This window comes from Mus caroli, chromosome 6, assembly GCF_900094665.2.
Source record: "Mus caroli chromosome 6, CAROLI_EIJ_v1.1, whole genome shotgun sequence".
In the NCBI taxonomy this organism is placed as follows: domain Eukaryota; kingdom Metazoa; phylum Chordata; class Mammalia; order Rodentia; family Muridae; genus Mus; species Mus caroli.
The window spans coordinates 144,481,680-144,505,029 of record NC_034575.1 but is presented as its reverse complement, the minus strand read 5'-3'; the positions used below and the strand labels follow the sequence as shown (position 1 = coordinate 144,505,029).

Here is a 23,350-nt window from a genome sequence, read left to right as displayed (position 1 = left end):
TTGACATTTAAAAAAATAGTTTAATAAAAACACACTAGGTTCTACAAGCAGCTTTCATGGTCATTTCTGAAACTCAGCTCACCATCCTCAAACTAAAACAATGCTACAGCATTGTTAAAAGTGGAGTAGCTGACAATCATTCAGGTCCATCTCCCTGTGTGCACATCAGTCGTCGAGTCACAATCTCTCAGCACCGTCAGCCTTGGAGATGCCGGAGTGAAGGTGAGAAATGCCCTCACCCTAACAGAAGCTCATCTTCCCTATCACAGGGTCTACGTGAGAGCTTGACAGGAAATTCTAATGTCGAAGTCAGCGTCCTTAAGTTCCTTGGAGCCGGTACAGAAACTGTCTTCATGTCTAAACCAACAGGGCAAATGTTCTACTAACAGCAGCTACAGAAGATGGCTTTTCACTGATTCTAGACCCACGGGCTCTACAGTGAAGTAGGGACACTGAGAGCAACCTCAGGCTGTCATGGTGCCGTCAGTGCTATGCAGTTCTGGCTGGATTAGTGTTGCAATCGGAAGCGCAGCACATGGGCAGGATGGACCTCTCAACATGCACGTAGGCAGTGCAGTTAGGAGGGAATGTCTGTTCCTTTTGTTCCAGTACCTTTGTATAATAAAGTTAATACAAAAAAAAAAAAAAAAAAAAAAAAAAAAAAAAAACGCTGAGCAATTCCCATAGCCATAGCAGCCTCAGATTCCCAAGCTGAGTCGTCTGCTTTGGACGTTGTACATCGTGGTGCGGAGCCTAGTGCGCACCACGATGTACAACGTCCACAAGTAGGAATGGAGCCTCTCTGGGTCAGCCCTTCAAACCTTTTGTAGGTGTAATTGAGAAAAACCCAGTCTTTGGATTTGTAGTCGGGCTCTGTGGTATTCGGCACTAGAAAGAGAAAAACGGCAACTAAGGGCAAAGGGGTTTCACTGGTGACGTGTCCATCACTTCACGGGTGACTGCAGTGTGGGTATGCTGTGAACCTCTTACCTGGCTGTAAGATATCAGACTCAGGGAAGTCATCAAAGTTTGAGGTGTCATCTATACTTCGGATTTCTATAGGAATAGCTGCTGGTCTTTCCCTGCAAAAGACAATTCAGCAGCCATGAGGAACTGTATTTAAGGGTCGCAGCATTGGGAAGGTTGAGAACCACACTTAGACTAAGCACAAGAGGTAGTGCTGCCGCCTCTGAGAAGTCACTGCCTCTGCAGCTTCTCAGTGCATCTTCTCTGGAGGTCACGCTGTGTGCAGCTGTGATCATCGTCTTGAATTCTAACTGTCCAACAAACCACTCTAGAAAAGTCTTGCCCACTGTAGCACAGGACAGGAAACCCAAGGGTGTCTGTCTGCTGTGGCTCTGAACACAGCTAAGTGGATGACAATGTTTTCATTTCCAGTTTTACATGAAGACTTTCTCATGCTTTTCCCCTCCAGCACTGGGGACTGAACAGAGCTAGGCAAGCACTCTACCGCTGAGCTCCAGTCCCAGCCCTTCATGCCTGTTTTGTTTTGTTTAGGTGAAAAGAAAATTAAAAGAGAAGGTATTTTACTGAAAAGTGGGAGACAGGGAGATCAGATCTATCTAAGTGAATTAGGGCTAGAATTCTAGTGAAGATTAGTAAATACAAAGACATCTGTGAAAAAAGAGGGGCACACGTATTTGTGATAAAATCTGAATGCAAAGCTTGTCAGTCATATACACTTTAAGAGGACCAGAGCGGTTAGGTTAAAAAAAATCTATTCACAAAAATGCCTTCTTATGCTAAAAACATTTAACTATAGAAATAGTTAAAATGTCATTTAAAACTTTTAAATTGGCCAGGCTGTGGTGGTATACCTTAAGTCCCAGCACTCAGGGACAGAGGCAGGAGGATCTCTGAGTTTGAGGCCAGCCTGGTCTACAGAGTGAGTTTCTAAGATAGCCTGGGCTACACAGTGAAACCCAAACAACAATAAAAACAAAAACAAAAGCCAACAACTACTTCAAAACATGACAAAACCCTTATAACATTATTTATGTATTTATTTATTTATTAAGTGTGCACCCACACCCCATACCATATCACAAGTGTAGAGGTCAGAGGACCACATTCAGGAGTTGGTTCTCTTCTACCTTGAAGGACCCAGGAATTGAACTCAGATTATCTGTCTTTTCCCGCTGAGCCACTCCAACAGCCCCTTTATCAGCCTTTTTAAAAATTTCAATATTTTTTAAAAAAAGATTTATTTAGTATGTACAGAGTGTTCTGCCTACATGTATGCCTACACACCAGCAAAGAGCAACCAGATCTCATTATAAGCCACCAAGCAGTTGCTGGGAATTGAACTCAGGACCTCAAGAAAAGCAGCCAGTTTTCTTAACCTCTAAGTCAACTCTCCAGCCCTGAGGTTTTTGTTTTTTTGTTTGCTTTTTTCAACAAAAAACCCTGTACTGTCCATGTCTGTACAAGAAGACTCAGGTGAATGGAGAGAGTGGGAGGCCCTGGGCTTCTGTGACCCAACTTTCTGGTCCTTACTAGCAGTGTGAGTTTAGGCAGCCACACTCTGCTCTGTGACTGCTTCCATAATCAGTATGCTCTGTCTAGAAACTCTAGCTCAGACCCCATGAGCCAGACACTAACAGTGCCTCAGGGTAAGATGAGAGATGTACAGGACAGGCTCATGAAAGTACTAGGCACACAGCGTGACCTCCAGAGAAGACGCACTGAGAAGCTGCAGAGGCAGTGACTTCTCAGAGGCGGCAGCACTACCTCTTGTGTTTAGTCTAAGGGTGGTTCTCAACCTTCCCAATGCTGCGACCATTTAATACAGTTCCTCATGGGGTGCTGACCCCTCAACCATAAAATCATTTTCATTGCTACTTCATAACTGTAATTTTGCTACTGTTAGGAATCATAGTGGAAACATCTGTGTTTATGATGGTTATAGGTGACAGCTGTGAAAGGGTCACGACCATCAGATTGAGAACCACGAGTCTAGAAGAAACAGAAGCGCACTAACCACCAAATCCAGAAGTTGGTGTTTGTCAGCTCAGGGTGCAGAACATACCTTATGTGCCCCCAGTCTACACCCTCAAAGAACAGATGACCTTTGATTTCTTCCACACCACCATTCCCAATTCTGTTTTCAGAATCAGTACAAAATCTAGAAAGGAAAACCAATTATCAGCCACATTTTTCACCTCAAACACTCTAATTGTTATTAGAATGTTTTTTAACATTGAATGTTTTTTAGAAAACATTTTAATTTAGATATTGAAGCTACTGTGGTAAATACAGAGAAAGTACAAATTACCCATAAACCTATCCTTTAGAGATAACTGGCAAACATTCCAAAGCTACTTTTTAACTTATAATAATATTAATGTAATAGTACAATTAATAATACAATAATAAAATGTAATGATATTGTGTTAACACAATAATAATAATTTTAAGACCTTTCCTTCACTGACTACACTAAGAACATTTTTTAATGCTGATCAGTATTTTCCTGTGAGGTAACTTTCTGAGATCTGCATACAGAGATATCAGACTGTTCTATCCACTGCCACTGCCGAAGACATATATTATGCTTCAATTTTTCACAACTAAAATAACATAAGAAACACTTAACCCTTTACACCTACATGGTTATTGGCCCAATTAAATTCCTTAAAATGAGACTGCTGGGTCAAAGGTCACGTCCAGCTTAACAATTTCATACAACATGCTGCCAGCTGGCCATTCACAAGGGTTGTCACTCTGTCAGGCACTGGCACGGCAGTCTTCTGCTTGAGACCCTGTGCTCTTCTCAGGCAAGAGCTCCTGATCCATTTTTTCTCCTTCCTCGCTGTGCACTGAGCCCTTGCAGTCTGACAGGAGTGACTCTTTGCTAATAATGTCACCAGGATGTCCAACAAGATCTCTTCTCTCTTCTGAACACCATCTTCCCACAAAATTCTTTTCAAGTGCATTTTGAGGGTCTGGGGAAATAGGAAGTCAAGAGCACTTGCTGCTCTTGTGGAAGGCCTGGGTTCAATTCCTAGCATCCATGCTGGGTGGCTCACAACTATCTGTAACTCCAGCTCCAAGGGATCTTCTAGCCTCCATGGGCAAGTGGTAACCACACACTTACACATAAAAATAATTAAAATCTTTTTTAAAGTTTGAATTTTGTAAAACTTTTCTTTATACTGACCTCCTTGACTAATGAAATCAGCGGTATGTTTCCTCCCAAGACCTTCCCTGCCTCAGAGACACTGACCTGAGAATCAAGTCCTTGGCTTTCTCAGAGACGGGCACTTCCGGAGGAAATGCCAGCGTCTCCTTCCAGCTCATAACTTTTCTGTACGTTTCTTGTGGTGTTTCGGAGCAGAAAGGTGGAAAGCCTGGGCATCAGAGAATCAATAATTTATCAGTTTTTGTGATCAATTCAAGCAGACCTACAATATGTGCCACATGAAATGAAACAGCCCTGAGTGCTCTACAGCAATATCTCATGCATCAACTTACTATAAAATTACTAATAAAGTCCACATGGATTTAAAACCCCACTTCATTTTATCTGAGCCCTGCATCTCCAACTTGATAAAGGAAGCCAAGATAATTAACTACCTCCTACCACAAGATCCCAGGGCAGTTTATTGGGTATTTATCAATATGTATTTAACTGATAAACCTGAGAAACAGGTTCAAAATGACTGTGCTCTATTTTTCTTTAATAGCTGTAATATGTTCAAACAATGGCACCAAAAGATGTGTATCATCACACAAACAGAACCTACCTATTAGCATCTCATACATAATCACTCCCAAGGACCACCAGTCACACAATTTGTTGTAGCCAGTCTGCATGAATACTTCTGGAGCAATGTAGTCTGGTGTTCCAACTGTGGAGTAAGCCTACAAAGAAGCAGAGTATCAAACTGGCATTCTGAACCACTTAGAAAACATCTGAGTATGGCTTATTACAGGAGGACGCACTAGACAGAGGAGACAAGTTTTCAGTTATAGGTGACTCCCATGTAAAGCTGACTGACAGAGGCTGAGTCAGGCACTATGCATACAACACAGGACTCTGGCTCCAGGAGAGGCCTTGAGTCCACTTCAAAAGGAAATAAAAGGCTGAGTCCAGTAGGCCTGACTTCCCTGCTCATTACTCATGTGCTTTTGGGCTCTCTGAACCCCAGCTCTGCTTACCAAATATCCAGGTAAGAGAACCTACAACAGCTTGATCTGAGGATAAAACAAGAAAAGGGACAGGCTCTGTAAGCTAGAGGCACCTTCCTTGTAACTCAGTTCCAGGCATCCCAGCAGGAGCTGTCTGAATGCTCCTTGCTCCACATCAAATCCTACAAAAATGACTTCTTAAAGGAGGGACACCACTCTAGGAACCAGTGGACACCTGTGACAGCAGACTGTCATTTCAGAACCTGGGGAACCACAAGACTGGCAGTTGGTGGGCTGAAGGAGCTGCCTGCTCCAAGCATCAATGACCTCGCCTGTGCTTCTCCCTTGGGAGCTCAGGGCTCTCGGCCAACAGAGGAGTCCCTGTGCTTAGGTAGAAGCTGATGCATGGGAACACTCAGAGTTGGAGAAATCCTCTGCTATGATTTCATTTACTTTTAAAACAGGGTCTCAAAACTCGGGATGCCCCTGACTCAGTCTCATGGGATTACAGGTGAGTACCACGTTTTTAAACAGTATTCACTTCTTTAAAAATAGTAAGTCTGTAATATTTTTCTCAAATGTAAACTCTGACTTAAAAATAGAATGTTTTTCTCCTTAATGCACAGCTGAGCACATTTCCAAATCTTTGAAAGTTTACTAGAATATGAAGGTTGTCACTACTTGGCAAATGAGCTCAGAAATGCAAAAGGCCATGTAATTGTGCTGGAGGCGCCAGACTGCTGCTACCTCTCAGTCTAGCATGTCCCAGGGGATGGGAGGTCAGCGGCTTCTGCATTGTTTACTTGAACTGAACAAACACTGACAAAGGTGCCTGCTTATGCTGGACACTGTATAAGAAACTAGGAAAACAAGTCAGAGCCACTTTGCTAATCATAAATGTTTACATCCCGGCTAACGATAGAAATGCAAAGAGGAAGAAAGCAGTTCTTATATTCATTAAAACCCAGAGGGAAATAGCATAGGGCGAGAAGTAGCCCTGAAATTCAACACTGAAAGACTGGCTTGCCTACTAACACACTGTTCCACACCCCAAACTTCCTGTTCCCTTGGTTAGCTGTAAGACTGGTGGCTGTAGGAAGAGGAGTAAGTGTGCCAGCAGGGCAAGGAGAACACTGGCTACAGAAGCAGAGACATTCCTCTGTGGGTCTCTATAAGAAGTAAGGGGAAGGGCCACAGTGGAAATAGGAGTCAAAGGAAGGTTTGAGTTAAACCAGCTGAATCACAGTTTGCAGCTGGCTAAGATACCAAGAGGACCTGGTAACAGAGACTTAGGATCTGAACGAAAAGGCCAGTGCTGGGGTAGCTGCAGCTCCATGAGACGTTCTCCTTGGGAGATGTCTGTTAGGCTCGACTGCTCTTCTATGTCTGCTTCTAAGGTTGCTAACTCACAGAGACTGCTTCCAAGAAAATCCCCACCTATCTCAGAAGAGACCCAGACCATTCCACTGACAGTTAACCACATGTAGCTACAGTTTCTTTCCTGTGGTTGTGAGGACAGCTCTGCAAGGTAGAGGATAGCAGGTGGGCAAGTGCCTAACAGCTGACAGACAACCATGGGCAGTAACTAAGAAAGCTGGAGTCAGACACAGTGAGAAGGCTTCAACCACAACTAAGTGGTGGACAGCATGTGAAGAACTCATGATCATCTGCCTGGTGTTGAGGGGAAATACGTAGTGTGCGTCCTCAGCTGGCTCAGCCCATGACAGCTAGAGAACCGGGCCTTCTCAGCAACCACTTCAGGCTTTTTTCAGTTTCTGCCAAAGCCACAAAAGATCCTTACATGGGGAATTTCAACAGCTTTTTCTAAGGACGACACCACCACTACCAGAACCACCTCCTCCTTTTCCTCCTCTACCACCACCAGCACCTCCTCCCAACTCCTACCAAGTTTCTCTCACTTTCCCTCAGTTTCTCACTTAACAAAACATGCTGCTCTGCTAAGTCCCCCAGATGTCTGAGTGGGAGAAAGTACAATCTGGAGTCACTGTCCCATGGACCTTCAAGGACCTAGGTCCTTAAGTCAAGCAGGGCCACGCCACTCTGCCTGCACCAGTCAGTGCACTGAAACGGAGACATGCTGTGTCCTCTGGGTGAGGGTACAACACTCTTCAGAAAGTGGCCGACTCACCAGCTGTCTCCTGTTCTTCTTCCATGTCTCTGCTTTCCGCTTTGAATTCATGTTCTGAAATGCTAATTTCAACAAGACGTAAGTGTAACTGGAGGGGGAACTGACCACACCTACATCTAAAACTCCCGAAGCTCAGGAGGGGGGTGGGGGGAGCCTCCCTTCCTCACATAACCAAAGTTTCAAAAGTACAAAGGTTCAACCAAAGAAAAATGCAAACTTACAGAAGTCGCTTGGCGGGTTATGTGTGAGGTTTCTGTAGAATTCAGTCCTGTGAGCTTTCTTTAACCCCGTGCACAAACCAAAATCAGATAATTTTACATGTCCCTAAAACAACAACAAATTCTAGTAAGTCAAATTATGTTAACTCTCAAAACAACAAAAAATTCTTATAAACTTTTAATGCAGTTATTACAAAAACCCAAACTTAGAACACCACATATAGATGATATGTGAGATTATGCATGCTTGAGGATTTTTTTTTTTAAACAAAGGGAAAACAGGGATTTTTTAAAACCATTTCTCCATGATCTTACTCCAGAGGTCACTTTCTGTACTGTCTAAGAAAAAACTTCATTAACCCACAAGAAGCTAAATCACAGCTGCTATCTGCAGCCAGGACACTGGCTGCACTTCATGGCACAGCCAAAGCCCAGGACTCTCACTCTCCTCCTCACATGCCTTGGCATCCAGTAAAAGGTTGTCTGGTTTGATGTCCCGGTGGATGAAGCCCAGCTGGTGAATTGCATCTATCGCCAAGACAGTCTCTGAGATGTAGAACTGTGTCTCCTCTTCTGTTAAGGTGTCCTTCTTCATCAGCAATGTCATCATGTCACCTGAGAAAGACAACGTACCAACTTATGAAAACAGACTACTCCTGTTGTTTGTTTTTGAGCTAGGGTCTTGGGTAGCCTAGGCTGGCTTAGAACTCACAAAGCAGCTAAGAATGACCTTGGCCATCTCATCCTCCTGAACCCACCCCACTGACTCACTTTCCCAACGTCCTCCTTATCAAAGCTGCCTCTGCGTTGCTCACTCAATGCTGCCTGCAGCTTTAACCTTCACCGGAGTGCGACAGTGAACCCTGAAGCCTCAGTCTCAGATCCATCTTTTATGATTTTAGTAACTGTGCATGGAACCCTGGTACTGCTATAATGGGCATGCAGTAGCACACACCCAGCTTAAAGGGAATGCTGTTCTACACTTTCTTTGTATGTACAAACTATGTCAGATTTTCAGTTTTATGACTTGCCCAGCAAACACCCTGAAAAATGCATGCCATGGTACAGTGGGGAGCATGCAGAGCTATCGGGAGCAGAGCTGCAGTTCAGAAACGTGAAGAGTGAACAAGCATGCCTAGAGACCAGCATCTTGTCTTTCTGTTCTATATTCAGGCTTACTGTACTTAACTTTACAGAGGGCTACCATGAACACAGAATGACACAGTATTTAACATGTCAGTTAATAGTCCTTCAAACTCACATGATTTGGGGCCAAATCACCTGCCATTATTCTGAAAGTAAGTACTGAAAAACAATGATTAGGTATAAAATTCGGTAGTCAGACTAGCTGACATTATTGCTGCATATGCAGATGAACTCAAGTCTGTCTGTCCCTATTTACCTCCAGGAAGAAATTCCATGATGAGATAGAGATTCCGTTTGTCTTGAAAACTGTAGAACATCTTCACCACCCAGGCTCCATCTGCTTCCACCAAAATGTCCCTTTCTGCTCGGATATGAGCCACCTAGGTAAATATATTTTGAAAAGATAATAGACCTCTTCTAATTATCCATGCCTAACAGTCGTGCAGGAAATCTGTAGTTTTAGAAAGTACTGAAACATACAGACAGATGTTCATGTTCTCATTAAACATGCAAAACCAAGGAGCAGTTTGATTTAGCTTCTCTCTTTAAGCCTCAAGGGTGACTCTGTAAAGGCAGCAGATTCTTATTTGCTATGTAACAGGACTAGTGTTCTTCTAGAAGAGGCATCAGGAGTGTTCCTGTGCCGGCCCCCTTCCTGCAGTCACCAAAGAAGAAAGCAATCATCAGAAGCTAAAACCTATGGGAACTTTCTGATCCTGAACAGAACCACAAGTAGGCAAAGGCTTCTATGCTTACAGCCTCCACCCTGTGTTGTTCTCTAATAGCAACCGAGCAAACTAACACAGAGATTATAAAACTGAAGATCCTGAGATTTAAATCTAAGAATTGAAAACATTAGAATAGATTATCAAATTCAGAAATTACCTAGCACACTGGACTTCTTTTTACCATTCTCAACATTTACACTACTCTGAGCCCTCGTCACCTGAGGCCCTTGGTGCTGCATGCGTGGTGAGACACACCTGCTCTTTCTCAAGCATGTCGGCTTTCCTCAGGATCTTCATGGCATAGATGTGCCCCGTGTCTTTCTTCTGGACCAGCCGCACCTAGAGCACAAACATAAACGCTGGAACAGCGGAAGGAGCTGCCTTTGCTGCACCCTGGAATTTACAGTATCAAAGAAATTACACCTACATACACACACACACACACACACACACACACACACACACACATTTATGGGAGGTGGGGGTCTCGTGTATTTCCAGCTGGTCTTGAGCTTATTGTTATGTAGTTGAGGATGAGCCTGAACCTCTGATCCTCCTGCCTCCATCTCCCAAGTGCTGGGAATATAGAGGTAGCCATTACACCTGGCTCCTACGGTGCTGAGTCAGATGCAGGGCTTTGTGGATACTAGGCAAGCATTCTTACCAACTGACTTAGGACCTCAGAGCCTAGTAATTACATTTAAACAACTTACAACATCTACTTTCACAGTGGTGGCCTGAACAAAGCAGCTTACCTCTCCGAAAGCTCCTCTTCCTATAACCTTCAGAGACTCAAAGTCATCCAGGCCAAGTCTGGTCCTCTTAAGGCGTAAGAACTCTGTTTCTTTACGAGCATGCTGCGATCGACGTAACTTTTTCTATTAAACAAGATTTGAAAAGATGATTTTTAAACAGGTTGTTTCAAAGGCATGTGTAATGCTGGTGGCTGGAGATGGCTTGAAGGCTAAGATATGTGGTGTTCTTGCAGAGCACACAAGCTCAGCTTCCAGCACACACACTTGCCTCCAGCACACTCTGGCTCCCTCAAATCCACACCCACACACATATAACTTTAAACAAATAAACAGGTGTATCTTATATGTTTGTCAATAATCTATTTTCCTAAAGCAAGTATTTATTAAGCAAGGGAAGAATTTAAAAGTCTTAAAAAAATTCTTTTTTTTTAAAGATTCATTCATTCATTATATTTACATATACACTGTACACTGTAGCTATCTTCAGACACTCCAGAAGAGGGAGTCAGATCTCATTACAGATGGTTGGGAGCCACCACATGGTGGCTGGGATTTGAACTCAGGACCTTCGGAAGAGCAGTCAGTGCTCTTAACCTCTGAGCCATCTCACCAGCCTCCAAGAAAACGTTCTTTAAACAACTGTCAAGTATGTACCCTTAGAAGTAGACTTTATGGACTATAATGTCTTCAGCAGTTTACTATGCATGTAAACCACTGCCTTCTGAGTGTGACTGAACTCACAGAAATAAGTCCTAGAAAGCACAAACGAGGAGCACTCTGACGTGTTTATTTACTCTGACATGGGCTTATTGATTGATTGATTGCTTTTTGAGACAAATCTCACTGAGTAGCTCAGGCTTGCCTCCTGTCTCAGTTCATGAGTGCTGAGATTACAGCACCAGGGCTCTGATTCTTCTGTCATTCACTGTTAATTTGTCAGGAAATCTCCAACTCTTTACTTTCCAGGTGCCCTCACAGCTACCGAAACCCGTGATTCAAAAGTCACATGGAAACAGCAGCACTTCCATGGGGATTTACTTAGAGTAAAACTGATTCTTGCATAAACTTCAGCAAACAGCTTAAAATATCATACAACTTTCTAAAAACATAAAATTACAAAATAATTGGGTCTGGTGGCACACATCTTCAATCCTAGCACTCAGGAGGGGAGGCAGATAGATCTCTATGATTTCCAGGTCAAAAACAAACCAAAACCAACAAAACAAACAAACAAATCAACTCCCTAAACCCTCTAAGTCAGAACCCCCACAGCAATAATGATTCAACAAAGATAACAAAATAAGAACTATTAATTAGCAACATTTTTAAATACCTGAAGGCTGCATTTGCAAATCATTAATTTTCTTGTCCTAACCTCACTGACCTCTCACCTCATAAAATTCAAGTTCATGGTACAGGGATAGTTCCCAAGAGAGGCAGCACACAGTGGAATAAGGAAGTCACTGAAGGTATTCAACTCCAACTCAAGTACAGTGGCCCCATCAGCCTCTCACAGACACACGACTCCCAATACAGCTCACAGCTGAGCCACTCCCTGTCCTGCTCATCTGTCTAACTTTAGATGTCTAGTTAGGTGTCTAATTAGAAGTCTGGGTATCATTAAAACAGAATTCTAACACATGTAACAGAGGAAGCGGCAAGCAAGAAATTATGTCAGGAATTCACACAGCTCACTGAAAGTACATTAAAACATTTTATTTTAAATATATTTTATGCATCTGGGTATTTTGTCTACATCAATGTCTGTTATAACGTCAAGTTACAATGGTTTTAAGCTGCCATGTAAGTGTTATGAATTAACTTGAGCCCTCTCCAAGAGCAGCCAGTGTGCTTAACTGCTGAACTATCTCTAGCTCACAATTTCATTATGCACACTCATGTGCATGCATGTGTCTGGGTAGGAACAACACAATAAAGGAAATGAAGAATACAGCAAACACTGCTTTATCAAAACTACCCATATCTAGCAGTTACTAGTTTAAAAAGTAAACTGCACTTATCTTGGAGTTGGGAAATCTTTACCTTTAAATAGTTTAATACAGCTGAAATCACATCTATATCATTATAAAGGCAAAGGTGGGCCTCACAGCACAATGTGGTCCGTGTATTCTTCTCTTACAGGAACCCACCATCAGCTGTTCTGTGCTTGGGGGTGGCAGTTCTGACAAAGAGCTTGCTTTAAGTTCCTGACCTGGAGTTCTCTTTAGAAGCTACTTGGTGGTACTCTAGCACTGTCCCTCATGGTAATGCAAGAGCTTGTTTTAATTTAATTACATGTGATAGATGAACATAAGAATATGAAAGATGGTTTAAAATTTTTCCTTTTTCATGGTTACAGAATAGCACAGTTCTGTTTAACTACAGAAACCTGTCTCATCTAAACAAAAGAGACCTGGTAATCCAGTTTTATAAAATGTGCTTAAAGTCTAGACAAAGAGTCTACCAGAAACCAAAACAACAACAAAAATTAGTCACTGAGTATCTGATAGGTGCTCCTGTCTACCAGAGCACAGCCCCTCAACAACAAAAGGGAAACCACAGTGTGCGTTAAACCATTCCCTATAGAGTACTGGCCCCAGGAAAACCTACTCAGTGACTTTAGCCCTTCAGTCAGTACTGCAGTCTGGGGGTAGATGAAGCAACATCGGAGTTTTAAAGCCCATGAAAAGCCCTTGCTGCATCTGCAGTGTGTACTAAAAGCCAAGGTCTCTGTGTTCCCCCCTTCCCTCCTGCTGCTTCATGGCTCTCTTCTGCAGCTTAAATCACTCATTTCAGTTTTCCATTAATAAACATCCATTTTTGATGATTCTTGTTAATATATATTCTCCCCCATGTTTTGAATCAGTCTCATTCTGAAACTGAAAATCTTTTATCTCTCACTCCCTAGTGCCAAGATTACAGACTCCATTCCTTTTCAAACGGGTGAGCGTCTCAATCTGCACAATGCCAAGGTGTTTATAAAACAGAAAGGGAATTTCAAAGTTCTGAGATATTAACACTAACAACTTCATCTTGGCCACTGTTTTGTTGTAAATGGTCACAATTTAATGGTTTCACAGCTCACTCATGAACTATTTCACAGTACACAATAGACAGCAGACAGTACTGCTGAGGACTGACAACCCAGGCTGTCCTCTGGGTGCCACATGCACTCCACATTCACATTGTTTAAGAAACCTTAAGGTTTTTTTGTTTTGTTTTTAAGAAATTCCAATCCCTTATACTGATAGTTATAACATCAAGGTTGAGAGAATTTGTTCTCTTCTCCACAACATCTTCAAGGCCCTAGCACAGGGCCTAACAATAAACACAGGCACTTTAAAGTACCTCTACAGAAAAAAAGGGGGATGTTTAAAAACAGATATTATGAGTCGTAGACTTTTAGAAACAAAATGAGTTAACATTTTCTACAAGCTATTTACAAGAATTAAGAAAAAAAGCAGGGCGGTGGTGGCGCGCGCCTTTAATCCCAGCACTTGGGAGGCAGAGGCAGGTGGATTTCTGAGTTCGAGGCCAGCCTGGTCTACAGAGTGAGTTCCAGGACAGCCAGGGCTACACAGAGAAACCCTGTCTCAAAAAAACCAAAAGGAAAAAAAAGAGAAAAAGAAAAAGAAAAAAAAATCACGAATGGCCACCAGGGGGCACTACAAAGTCAGGCCTTCCCAGACAGTTCCTAACTCCCAAGAAACCTTCTCATCACTTGGCAATAATTTTAAAAGCAAGCCAATTTATATAAAAGTCCAGGCTTCCAGATCTTCTTGCACAACAGGAACCTAGCCACACTGGGCTAATCTGTCACCTGACATGGGTAATCCTGAGCTCTTGATATCTAACAAATGGGCAGGTCTTCATTAACATAAAGTGTGAGGAACAAACATTAAAAACCCTGTTTCTTCATCCTCCTTTTTCTTTCCTTTCCTTTTTCCCCTGAGACCTGGTCCTTTATACAGTGCATGCTATCTTTCAGTTGAGTCTCCACTGTGCTCGGCATGGACAGCTGTTTTGGTACCTTTCCCTAGACTTCAAGATCCTGTGTTTAACATTTCTAACAGTGAGTTCCAGGACAACACAAACAACACAAAACAAAAAAGACTTCTGTATCAGCACCATTATTACTAGCTAGAAAAAAAGTTTTAATATTAGTGAGACAAATAAGGAAAGATCTGCTCACCTTTCTCTATGAGCTAGGATGAAGCCCTTAAATTACTGCCTCACAATAAAATTTAAGAAGATGGGGCTTTAAGATATGCATTAAATTTATATATAAACAGAAACTTTAAGTTTCCAGCCTTCCTAAGAGCCCAGCTAGACGGATGGCACACAGCTAAGGCAGCTAGCTGCAGGGCAGATTAACTCACTTGGTCAGTGTCTTCAAGCTCCTTTCTGACCACTGAACAGTCAGTAAGCCTAGGTTATAACTCATTCTCATCTGGAAAATAAAGCTCTTTTTAGTAACTGACCTAAAGCTAGCTTTCCATGGCTTCAGCTTCCCTTGCCACTTTAGCATGCATGGCCACTATTGCTGTATACAGTGCTGTTTATGAAGTAACTTCTTCCCATCAAGAACGATTCAAATCAAGTGCTACAAGTCCCATAAGTCTTTTCCGAGCCCCTGTATTGGAAGAGAGTCTATGTATTTTCAAAGTTTGCTATATTCTGTAATGTTTACACATTTTTGACTTACTGGGTGGTGGCTGCTGGAACTCAAACCAGGGCTATGCAAGAACTCTATCCTGAACTATACTAGCAGCCCCTATAATGCATACAAGTTTTCATGCATGTGTGTGCCCCCTGCAAAAGCCCTTCGTCTGCTCTGGGATGTGAAGCTGAGTAAGACACACACAGCTTCTAGTCTCTGGGAAGATGTCCCTTATTGAAAGGCTATCATAAGGACAGAAACACTGTTAGTATAGAATGTAGGACGAGTAGCTAAGCGATTAGGATTTCCCAGTGAAGTAAGACCTAAGCTCCTTGAAGAATAATTGGAGTTCAGAGGAGAAAGTTTCAAATGGCAGAAATAGCATGTGAAAGGGGCCATAAATAAGCAGGGAAAAATCACAGCAACTCAGTACTGGTCACGGTTGGATGGGGTGCCAGGAGCTAAGGCTAGAGAGAAACAGCCACTGGGAAGGAAGCCTGCATTGCAGTCCTTAGCTACTTTTCTACTGTGATAAACACCACAGCCAAGGCAACCTGTGAAAGAGTGCACTAGGGCTTTCAGTTCCAGAGGTCGGTCCACGACGATGGGAAAGGTGTGGCAAGAGAAGCAGCAAGCAGAGGACAGTTTGAGCCATAAGCAGGAAGCAAAGAGCAAATGTGAAATGCTGAAGTCTTTAAACTCTCACAGCCCCTCTCTAGTAACAAACTTTCTCAGCAAGACCACATCTCCAGAGCTTTCACAAACAGCGCCACCAACTGGGAAGCAAGCATTCAAACACCCTAGACTTCAGGGAGCAGGGTACAACATCTCACCAAAACCACTACACGCAGGAAGGAAACACCAGACTTGTTTTCAGAGTGCAGAAAAACTGGGCAGCATAAGGAAGAAACCATTTCAAGACAGTCATTCATCAGTGAGGTACAAGGGAACCTTAATTAGAGAGTAAACAGTTTTAAAATATTCAGAAATAAATGTGAGAAGAAGGAATCAATGGATAGTGCCCACCACCTGACCCCGTCTTGCTCATCCAGAGTAGCGTGGATGGATGGATGGTGTCCAGCACTGGACCCTTTCCCACACATCTAGAACAGGTAGATGAATGTGTCCACCACTGGACCCTGTCCCATCTCCCATAATGCTGTGGATGGTGTTCAGCAACTGTATGTTCTTGAGGGCCAAGGCAATTTCCTAAGGTGCCTATGACAGCAATACAGTAAGAAGCCATACTCAGATGGAGAAGCCAACCATAGCCAACCCACACATCAGCTAACACTTGACAAGGGACACTTCCGTTTAGTATCGTTGGTTACGTTACCTCCTCATCTGCCAATCCTTCTTCTTCCATAGCCACTTCTAACTTCTTCTGCCTTTCCAAAGAAAAAATAATTAGACTTTTAAAATATGTTTCTATTTCCATTTAAGATATAAGTTATTTATCGAAGGCAACCACTGGGCATGCTATGCTAAGGAAATCTTTCAAACTGAACCAAGATTCGACTCTTCACCATGATCAGTACTCCTTCTCAGAGACGCTGGGATTTACTGTTCTGTGCTGACCATCGCTTCACTGCTTTCTCTCCCAGCACAAGATGACTTTGTGTGAGTCTTAAGCTCAACCTCCCAACTCAGGAAAGACCCTGGTGGCAAGTGTATGTACTTATTAAAATTCTTTGGAAACTGAAAAGTCATATACATGTAGAAATAGCCATCGATCATAACATTTGCTTTTCTAGCAAGAGCCAAGTTCGGCTCCTTGGTCTTTTTTCCTTAACATGAAGTTAGTTAGGCTAAGCATTTCTGATGGGGCTGCAGATGGAAATGAGGACTGTGGAACACATTTCGCCACTCACTCTTAAGTGAGTACTATTTCATGTCTATAGTCTTGGTTTCCCTACTATGTGTCTAGACAACTCATCTGAATTATCTTTGCATTATGCCAGAAAACCGACATGTCAAAGATGGAAGACTTCAACTACCAGAGTGGTATGGACCACTCTTGCCATCTATCCACCTATCCCAGCATTTGAGAAGCAGAGGCAGAGGCAGGAGGATCACAAAAAGTCTGAGGTCACCTTGGCCTGTGACACTGCCACATGGCAGAGCAGCTACAGCTCAAGATATTCAGCACTTGCTATGTCCTTCTCTGTATCTCCTCCTTCTTATATGTGTGAACTGTGTTCTTCCTTTAGAGCCCTGTTTCAATGCCACTGTCATCTGGGAAGTTCTCCCACTGCCCTAGTCAAAGCACTGCCCTAGTCAGTGCTCTTTTTGGTCCCTCACTGCTTCGCCACTTCCTCCTGGAGCTTCTGTGTGTACCACTCCCTCACCACACTTCAAGTTTCACTGAGGCAAAATGGCATGCAGTTCTTTCTTCCTATTTTTTTCACTAACACAGCGCAGCACCTCCAATGTTATGCATTAGCAATTTCTAAAGCATCTTGGTAAAGGACAGCACAAAGACATGCCATAATGCCACAGCTGGAAAGATCTGTTTGAAATACAAGTGACATGTGTGCACATGTGCACACGACTCTGGAAACCCAGGAAATGAAACAAGCAGCCAGGTGTCCTGCCGGTGTGGGAAACTGAAGACGAAGAGCAGGACTCCCATCTAGTCACAGAAAACTAACTAAAGTTTTAGCCTTTACTGTACCTGGTTTCTCTCTCTTCATGCTGTAAAATTAGGTTGCTGTAAAAATTCTCCAGTGTGAGCTTGGCCACAGTTACTCTTTCCCGGGTATGGTTGCTCATAGGAAAGGTAGTTGTTGCCCCTGCCGTCATTGCCATAGTAACCGGAACTGAAATGACATTAAAACCAAGTTCTTTAGCAGTTTTTTAAAAACAAACTTCTAGTTTTATCAAACTTTTAAGATGTTTAACTTCTATTAAGAATAATTCTACTATTAGTTAACCACCCAGGTTTCTTATTATAAATAATTCAAAACTAATACTAAACAGGTGCATGCCAGGTATGGTGGCTTACACCAGCACTAAGCACTCCCAAAAGATGCACTGGTCCCAAAGCCAAAGAAATTAACTCTGTCCTGGGAAAACCAGGAATTAATTATATATATTAATATATAAAGATGTATTGGTGGCAGTCTACATATTAACAGGCACACTGCTCACAAAAGGCCATATGTGGCAGTGCTCAAAACAAGGAAGTATTAATCCATTTTGTTGATTTATTGATCACTTTTCAAACTTTATAAGATTTTTGCCAATAGTTACATTCCCAATAAATATGTCTCTTAAGCTAGAATGTAGTTTTGATGGTAAGCAGTCTCTGCTGCATAAATCCCGTGAAACTTGCCATGCCCTGTCAGACATTCATGCAGGCATATGTGCATGCAGGTCCAAGTTTCAGGCATAGAGTCATGAATGCTCTTTACATTCTGAATTGTTATTGAGACAGCACAGATGTAGCATAAATTTCCAGACTCTGAGGCACATTTCATTTTCAAATGAAGTTTAAATGCCTGGATAGTATATATCCACTCAGAGGCAAGCAAATGCCAACTTTGAGGAATTATTTATTAGAGACCTTAGGAAAACAAGGAATTGGTGAAATAGCCATTTCACAAGGACAGCTCTACAGGCCACCATGGTACTGTTTCTGGAAACACCTGCCTATTATAGGCTTTGATAAGCCAAAAAGACGAGAGTAGCGTATACATTAAAGGAGTTTTAATACCTAGAAGAGGGTCCTAACAGACCATTCTGGACAACAGAAAGAGCTTGCTAGGTGAATATCCCACGTTCCCACTGTCAGCAAACCTTCCACCACCCACCACTTCAAACACAGGAAGACATGGGGCTCTGCCTGCAGACCTGAGTAGAGCTGGAGGCCAGGATAGCGAAGAAACAAAGAACTCCTGTTCAACAACCACAGATTGGAAATGTGTAATTTAACTGTGGTGAACTTTTGTTTCCCTTGTCTCATGAACTTAAGCAGACAGTGTACTACATTAGCCTCAAACCCAGTACAAAGCTATTCTGTAACTGGTTAACTCTCCATAATGAGAGGCTTGACCCTAGCCCTTGTTTAAATTCTTTCATGACTTTCCCTGCACATTCCACATCAAATTAGCTTATAAAGTGTAGCTGGTCGACACCAGAGATGGGCGTCTCAGGATAACTATGTTTTATTCACTGATGGAGGACTTACAACAGCAGCTCTCACCTCATCCTTAGAACAGGGAACTAGAGCTTGGGGCAGCTCATATAGCAATGGGAGTCAGGACTAAACTCCAACTTGCTTTTGAGCATTACCCACGGCTTCCCTCATGCTGACAATCCCTTACATGACTTCCCTTAAACCACATAGATGTGCAGGAATCTTCTCATCCTCTGTGGCTCTAGCCTGTCCCTAACCTTCTCTATGACAAGACACTGCTCATTCTTGGTGGGTGGCCTATGAATCTGCACATCTCACACACTGGTGTGTATCACTGCCAAACATTTCACACTGCTCTAAATTAGAACTTCTCTAGGCACTGTCTCCCCAACTCCCCTTTGAACATTCACCACCATAACATACCTGACACAGAGCAGTCAGTAATGAACAATGGAGACCACTTTATAAGTGAGAACATCAGGAAGAGATAAAGTTGGAAAAGAAGAAGGTTCTCTGACCCTTGAGATCATGACATCTGACCCCAGCCATCTTTCCCCAGAGGCGACTGCAATGTGTACTCTGCTGATTTCCCAGGCCTTTCTGAGGCCATGTGAGGCTAATGCATGGGAAATCCATGGAAAGTCAGGGTTGCTCATACCAAGTTAAGGTACCTCTGTAAGCACTGTAGTACATACCTTCATTTAAAAATAATCTGCTGCATGATCGACTAACAGTATTCCTTTAAAAGATAATAATAATGAGGAGGATGAGGAAGAAGAAGAGGAAGAGGAGGAGAAGGAGGAGTGCCTCAAGAACTGTCATGGCCACAGACCAGTAAAAACTTCACTGCTTTAACTAAACACTATACAAAACTATTTTTTCCAACATAATATTTTTATTGATTATTAGAGAATTTCACATAAAGCACCCGTCTTACTTCCCGGTCCTCCTAGATCCACACTCATCCTTATGATCCTACAACAAAAAACCACAAGTCTAATTTGTGTTGTCAATATAGTCACTGGAACATGGTCAAACTTTCAGTGTCCAACACCTTAAAGAAAATTGAGTCCTTCCCCACTCACACCAGTCAGAAGCCATCAATTATGAAAAGCTACATGTCAGCATTCCTATCACAACTTTTAAGAGTTCTCTTCAACAGTTTCATGTTATTTTTTGTTGGACCCCATTTTGGCCCTGGTTTGGGCCTTGAGGACAAACCCAAGCCTGGTTTGAGTTTTGAGACTGTCTCAGTCACTTCTGTATTGGGGTGACTCAGCAAGAACTATTTGGCTCTGCCTCTGACCCGCTGTTGCTGATGTAGAGCTTTGCCATTGGCCCTATCAGTCACTCCATACCCTCCATCACCCTTCCCCGCCTCTTACAGCATCTTACCCCACCAAAAATCCCCCTCCCTATGTTCCGAACATCTATAAGCAAGAGCTGATGCCATAAAGTTGAGTTCCTGCTTTGACAGACTCCCGGCCCTGGGTGTTTCTTTTGGGCCATCGACACTTGCCATCCCACTGAGCCCTGGAGAGATCCTGGCAGGACCAGGACCTCTTACCTGGACCTGCCAGCAAGGAGTCGGCAACTTTTTTTCCCTTTTTAGGAAGGAGGGGTAGGCACTGTCACAGAAACCTTCTATGGTTCTCTTTCTCAACTGTGAATCTACAGTCATAGATACCACTGCAAAAGTAGCTTTCTCGCTCTTTACAGTTAGCGAGAACATGGCTTACAGTTTCAGGTGATAGCATGGACCACAGACATCCACAGGGCCTTTGGCATCAGCACAGACCACAGGTCTCATCATGGTTTCTGGTGGCAGTGCAGACCATAGCTATCAACACTGCCCTCTGTCACAGCATGAACCACAGAAACTATCATGGTCCTCGGTAATAGCAGGGGCCATGAACCACAGAAACTATCGTGTCCCTTGGTGGCAGCAGAGCCCATGGAAACCAACATGGCCTCTGGAGCACTGATCATGGACATCACTATGGTAGCAGTGTACCCGTGGAGATCAACATGGCTTCAGGTGGCAGCACAGAACATGGACATCCATATGGCCTTTGTTATCAGCACATGTGAACCTCAGCATAGTCTCTGATGGCAGCTCAGACCACAGACATCAAATAAAAAACCCCACAATCCCAGAGCTCAAATTCTGTTTTGAGATCAGATATGGAAATGGCAAAAGTAGGGAAAAAGAAACAGCTATCACATAGCTAGCATTTCCCAAGTCATGTCTGCTGTCAGGATTTGAAGGAGAAAGAATAGACCAGAATCAAAGCTTTCCAGTAAATTTAAGAAATCTAGATTACAGGTAAGAAAGTTGCTCAGGGCAGAACTTGCCAGCTTCCTTATGTCAGCATGTGCTCACCCTCAATAGCAACAGGCACACCATCTGCATGAGTATCCTAGAGAGCTTCCTCAAGACACATATGTCCAGGTTCACAGACCTTCAAAGCTTAAGGAAGCAAGTGTCAGCTACTTTTCTCAATAAACACTACTTTGGGGGCAAGGGTCTTTAAAAGCTCCAACCAAGTGCAATTCCTAAGGATTCAGGATGCTTTCTGTGCCTCTTCCTTTTGGCAACAAGCAAACAAACAGGAACATGTCTAGAAGATAGGTGGCTGAGAAGATAACATCCAAAGGGAAAACCAGGCAAGAGAAAACTGTACTACTCCAGGCCAACACAAACCTTTAACAAAGCTAAGGAAGAAACAAGCTTTTCATTAAGCCTCTTTAAAAAACACAAAGTGACACAGATCATGGAGTTACATGACTTGTAAGTAATGCCTTCATGAATCAGAAAGAAAGATGGAGAAGGGAAAGGAAAGAGGAAGGTGGAGGAGACACAGCCTTGGAGGGAGCAGGCGAGCTGCAACCAGGAGGTGCAGAATATACTCCTGCTCAGTTGGATGACGTGTGAAATCTAGTCCCCAGTCCAATTCTGAACTACTCTATCCTACCCAAGCTTACTGGTATACAGAAAGAACAGCAGTGTGCTGACTTACACAGTAAGAGGTGAACAAAGGAGAACAGGACCTGCATTTATCACAACTCACTCCATCCTTGCAAGGGACAGGCTGCTGTCAGGAAACCAGGTTGATGTGGAGAGAACAATGGAAACATTCAGTGATGTTAGGATGGAGGGGCATGGCCAAAGATTGATGGATGCCTGTCTCCCAGGGGCCCCAGACACTGCCAAGTGCTGGAGGAGAGGACACACTAACTTTCAAAGCTGAATAAAATTCCTTCTGGGAGCAGGTCTGTGGGCCAGAGGAGAAAGAAAAATGGCCGGGTAAAAATCTTTGAAGATGTTTTTTGTGTTACACAAAACATGTGAGGGAATGTAAAACAATTCTCAAGCCCTGGAGCATGACTGCATTGAAAATATAGACAAACCCGGTCCTGAGATACACATTGTGAATCTGGATCTATATACAAAATAAGCAGACAAGGCCTCTTTCCTCCCCCCAGAAGATGATGTAATAAACTTTACTCCAAAACCCAAAACAGATGTTGATGAAAATCTAATCTTAGGTACTTTATAACTCTCATTAGCATATTCTTTACATTCTTGTTAGACACACCTGAAAGTTCATATGGCTTGATTGAAAACCAGGTCAAAGCAAATGCTATCCATCACCTCTGTAACCAATGCATGCAGCACTAGGTAGGGATTCTGCATGCCATGCAAACAATCTACTTGGGTATAATGAAGTTCAGTCAGTGCCTATGCCCCATTTATAATCATTTCATAGGTTCAAAGCTACAAAACACCTGGTGCTGTGTTTGCCTTCAAAAGGAAAACTTCCTCCTAAGTAAGATGCATGCACAGTAAAGCCGGGTCCCAGGTCTCAGTGATTAGCTTTAACAACGAAGAACTTTTGGTTCTAACCAGACACAGACTATCTTTATATATTTTTAATTATATAAAAACTAACAAGTGTTCAAAGTTCAAAGAATGATCTGGATAATCAGTTGATTTACACTGTAACCCACATCTTTAACTGACTCAACACTGGCTTTTGTCTTTTATTAAAGCTCTTTCCCTAGCCAGAAAAAAAGAAAGGATACAATCTGTAAGCCTAGAATTCCCCGATTGAGAAACATAATGCTAGTGTTCTTTAATTTCCTGTTCATTTAAACAAGTGACCCCCAATTCATCAGAGAAATATTACCAACAGTGAAGTACAACATTTGTTAGTTGAGTTGGTAGGATTCACACAGATACACACACACACACACACACACACGCATGCATATCTATAAATAGAAATGTGTCCCCATTACCAGCAAACTTCAAAGGCAGAAAGCTTTTCAATTTCATCTCGGTATCTTTGATGCTACTTGTAATGCCCAGCAGTGTGAAGTCTCTTAATCCATCCTGACTTGT

The 23,350-nt window shown here is 42.8% G+C and overlaps 1 protein-coding gene across 5 annotated transcripts in view; it reads right to left on the bottom strand.

Annotated features, from left to right (window-relative positions):
* Nucleotides 1-23,350, bottom strand: part of Stk38l (serine/threonine kinase 38 like) — a 56,316-nt gene that overhangs the window by 2,814 nt on the left and 30,152 nt on the right. For 4 of the 5 annotated variants that reach the window (XM_029478567.1, XM_029478568.1, XM_029478569.1 and 1 more), the window contains 13 exons: nt 17,482-17,626; nt 16,144-16,195; nt 10,148-10,270; nt 9,648-9,731; nt 8,921-9,044; nt 7,979-8,133; nt 7,522-7,624; nt 7,301-7,362; nt 4,767-4,884; nt 4,247-4,370; nt 3,050-3,145; nt 991-1,082; nt 799-888 (listed from right to left, as the gene is read on the bottom strand). In XM_029478567.1, coding sequence (XP_029334427.1) covers nt 799-888; nt 991-1,082; nt 3,050-3,145; nt 4,247-4,370; nt 4,767-4,884; nt 7,301-7,362; nt 7,522-7,624; nt 7,979-8,133; nt 8,921-9,044; nt 9,648-9,731; nt 10,148-10,270; nt 16,144-16,195; nt 17,482-17,615 — 1,357 coding nt within the window. In that variant the 5' untranslated portion in view covers nt 17,616-17,626. Of the gene's footprint in view, nt 1-798; nt 889-990; nt 1,083-3,049; nt 3,146-4,246; nt 4,371-4,766; nt 4,885-7,300; nt 7,363-7,521; nt 7,625-7,978; nt 8,134-8,920; nt 9,045-9,647; nt 9,732-10,147; nt 10,271-16,143; nt 16,196-17,481; nt 17,627-23,350 lie in introns of those variants that run through there. The other variant, XM_029478570.1, reaches the window with a different exon arrangement.